At 33.1% G+C, this 3826-nt stretch overlaps 1 protein-coding gene across 1 annotated transcript in view; it reads left to right on the top strand.

Moving 5' to 3' along the window:
- LOC109045522 (CLIP-associating protein 1-like) overlaps nucleotides 1-3264 on the top strand; it is a 77175-nt gene extending 73911 nt beyond the window's left edge. The window contains 1 exon segment of the mRNA XM_042733462.1: nucleotides 1544-3264. Within this exon segment, the coding sequence (XP_042589396.1) occupies nucleotides 1544-1630 (87 nt within the window). The 3' untranslated portion in view covers nucleotides 1631-3264.
- Nucleotides 3265-3826: the final 562 nt, after the last annotated feature.

Below are 3826 nucleotides of genomic sequence, written 5' to 3'. Positions count from 1 at the left end.
TATTTCTGTGATGCGCAGCTGTATTTTCAGCATCATTACTCCAGTCTTCAGTGTCACATGATCTTCTGAAATCATTCTAATATGATGATTTACTGCTCAAGAAACATTTCTGATTATTATCAATGTTGAAAACAGATGTGCTGCACAATATTTTTAGGAAACCGTGATACATTTATTTTTCAAGATGAATAGAAAGTTCAAAAGAACAGCATTTATTTGAAATAGACATTTTTGTAACATTATAAATGTCTTCACTGACACTTTTGATCAATTTAATGCATCTGTGTTGAATAAAAGTATTATTTTCTTTCAAAATATAAAAATTTCTTACTGATCTCAAACTTTTAAATGACAGTGTATATGTGATGATGCCCTTTTTTTGCCTCTTAGGTCTCTTAGAAAGCAGCATAATGTTCCAGTGTTATTTTATTATTATGGTTATACTATAATAGTTTTTGTAGATATTTTGTATGGGTTTTATTTTTTTTCTATTTTTATTTCACTTTTTACAGTGTTAGTAATTTTGTTTTGTCATTTTTAGTTTGCTTTTTTTTTTTTTTTTTTTTTTTTTATAAATGTCTATAGTTTTTATTAGGTGTTTAGTTTATTTAATTTTAGTTATTTTAAACTTAAAAAAAGAGAAATGTTGCCTTGGCAACTAGCTAATAGATATATATATATATTTTTGTAATGTTTTTTCAAGTATAGAAAATTATTTTATGGTTTTAGTTACCTACTGTAAAAAATGACAGTGAATTTAACAGTAAAAGACTGTAAAAATGCTACAGTAAAAACCTGTTAAATGGTGAATGGTAAATTCCCCTACTATATACAATGAAAAACTGTATTGTACATTACATGTATATTTATGGTAGTATACCTTTTTTTAAAGTGAAAAACAAACAAACATGTAATTTACAGTGAATAACCGTAAAATGACATTCCCAGATTTCCCTGCGTTAAATTTGAAATAGCTATTTCGTAGTTTTTACTTATCAGTTTTGTATATTAGGGTTGTGTGTTACACCTAATGTTGTTAAATGAGTGTTTATTGCATTATTTCAGTTTCATGCGTGTTAACATGAAGGTGTTTAGAGTTTGAGTGTGAATCACTCTGTGCACCTTCTATATATAATTATTTAAAAGCTGCTTGTGATGGGCTTTGGTTCATCATGTGACTTTCTCATCACAACCTGCTTTTGGTGGTTATCAGTGTATTACAAAGGTACAAAACAGATTTCAATACTTCGGTAGGTTGGTATATTAACATTATATCAGTTAATGAAATTACGGTATTTAACTGTAAATTTAAGTTAAAACCGTAAAACTTAAAATGTTGCTACCGTATTTTTTACAGGAACATTCCGGCAACTACAGCTGCTGGTTAATCGTTAAATTTTACGTTTTTTATTTTTTTATTTTTTATAATAACCCTGTAGATGTTCCTTTCTTTTTATTTTGTGAGCGTTTTCAGCAGTGCACCTGTGATCCCTTATAATACTGTCTATCTAGGCAGCTGACGGGTCTGATTTTCTCTCTACAGATGAAGCTGCTGAATCTGTACATCAAGCGAGCTCAAACCACCAACAGCACCAGCAGCAGTTCTTCAGATGTCTCGTCTCACAGCTGAATCACTCCTCCATGCGTCCTCAAGCTCTCCCCCATTATTTTGCACATTTGCGAGTAGATCTCTAGCTGCACGTGATTCAGTGAACAGGTGCAAACACTTACAACATTCAACTAGAGCCCGCTGAGGTTTGTGCTTGGCTGCGTTTGTCCAACATACTGTGTGTGTGTGTGTGCGCAGCAGTCGTGCCTCTGTGTGTAAGAGAAACTGTTTTTATTGCTCTTTTACTGTTGCTGTGGCGTTTATCGTCCTTATATTCAAAGCACACATAGTGTTCTGTCCGATCAGCCAATCAGAAGTCGTCTTACCTCTCTTTAGTGAATGTAACGCCCATTTTTACGTCTTTAACGCCGCTGCCTCAAGTTCTCTAGGATGCTCTTTTAGTGACAAGAATCATTTTTGGGCATTTAAGAATATGCAAGAACCGAGATTGTATTTTGTACAGTATTTGTTTTATTTCCGGCCAACAGGCGAAGAGCTTTTGACTGTAAGAATGATGAATATTAGCGCAAATTTAGTTCGAAATCTCACATTCCAGCGCCGCACAGAAGAGCCACGATTAGTCATCAACACTAACATGGAGATTTATGATAAATATCTCCTTTTCTTTTTATTTAAGGACCACATTCATGTTTTTTGCGTACAAAATATACAATCTGATAATCTGAGATATAAATAATTCAGTGAGAAAGTATTAGAATATTCCTCAGAAATGATCCAAAACAAAACTGAATCATTACATTAAAGATTCACTTACACACACATACACTAAATTTATGATATAAATCAACATAAAAGCAGAATTCTAAACTTTTTAGAGCGATAATTGTAACTAAAAATAATCCAAATTGGATTTTTACTAGTTAAATTGCTGTTTTAACCCAGTTGTTGTGGTTTAGGGAGGTTTGCGCCTGTTTGTGCCGTTTAAAGTGCTAAGTTAGTCTTTTTGTACCCAGTTTTAAATCTTGGTGCTTAAATGAATCACTCTGTGCTTTTGCTGGATGTTTAACTTCAGATTTAATTCCTTTCCCTGCTTTGATTTTAAAGGCCTTATGAAAAGAAAGTCACATTATTCAGTCTTGTTAGAAATCCCAAAGAACATTCCACACAAAAAAAAAAGGTGTTTTTGTGGAGTGAATCATCTACAATCCTTCTAGTGATGATTCATTTAGAATAAAAAAGAGAATGTATTTTAAACGTTTCTTATTTAGAAGATTTCTGGACTCCACATGGTTAAGGCGGTCGATTCACACAGAGCTGAAGAACTGATTCAGTGTCTTTCACTACACAAACGTCACTACTGTTCACTTCATTATATGTGAAGCTGAGAGAATCAAATATGATATTTGTAAATACTTTATAGGGCACTACTTACAGACCTGCTTGAATCTTTAATTCCGTTTGACAAGAGCAACTCAGATCATTGAGTTAACCCCTAGTTAACTGGATGAAGTTGTTTAACTGAAGGGAATTGTGCATCAACGCTTTGCTAATGGCGGTAGATTGAGACATAGAGCTTCACGTGTTTAATATCCACGTCTGTATTTATTTGACACTGCGGCTGTATATATGACCTGGTTTTGTTCATGTTCACCTGTGTAGAATTTGCTCTAGATAAACCAAACCTGAGTTTTCCACTTCTGTGTCTGCGTGAGTTTTATTTTGTGTCATTATTGCACTGGATAGGATATTAATGATTTCTGATTATGCAGCGGCTTGTCATCTGTTCTTTAAATATTCATCCAGGTGTTGATATTGAGGTTATTGATGGTGATTCACTGCTGGTTTAACGCTGACGTCTCTGTGTTTTCTCGTTCGGATCTGTCGACGTCCTCTGTGAGTTTTCATCATTTAATCAGGTCAGTCAGGGATTGTGATGAACAGACATGCAATGTTTTTAATTGCAGGATGTTTCGTCAGAGCAGGAAACTTCAGTAGAATAATATAATTAATTAATGGCCAAATAATGGTTTACTTTTTATATTTGGATAATAAAAATAACTGAAAATAGAATGTCTTTTTCCCCCTCGATCTGATGTTTTAACATAAGTGCTGTTTTAAATTCAAAAGCTGAATTTTAAGAACAGGCCCAAATCATATTTTACCCCAAAACCAAAAATAAAATAAAATAAAATAAATAAAGCCTGTTGTAGGCCATTAACAATTTGTGAAGACATTGTAATTATCATTAGGCTATCT

This window comes from Cyprinus carpio, chromosome B11 (genome assembly GCF_018340385.1).
Source record: "Cyprinus carpio isolate SPL01 chromosome B11, ASM1834038v1, whole genome shotgun sequence".
Classification (NCBI taxonomy): domain Eukaryota; kingdom Metazoa; phylum Chordata; class Actinopteri; order Cypriniformes; family Cyprinidae; genus Cyprinus; species Cyprinus carpio.
This window is presented reverse-complemented; position numbering and strand designations above follow the sequence as displayed.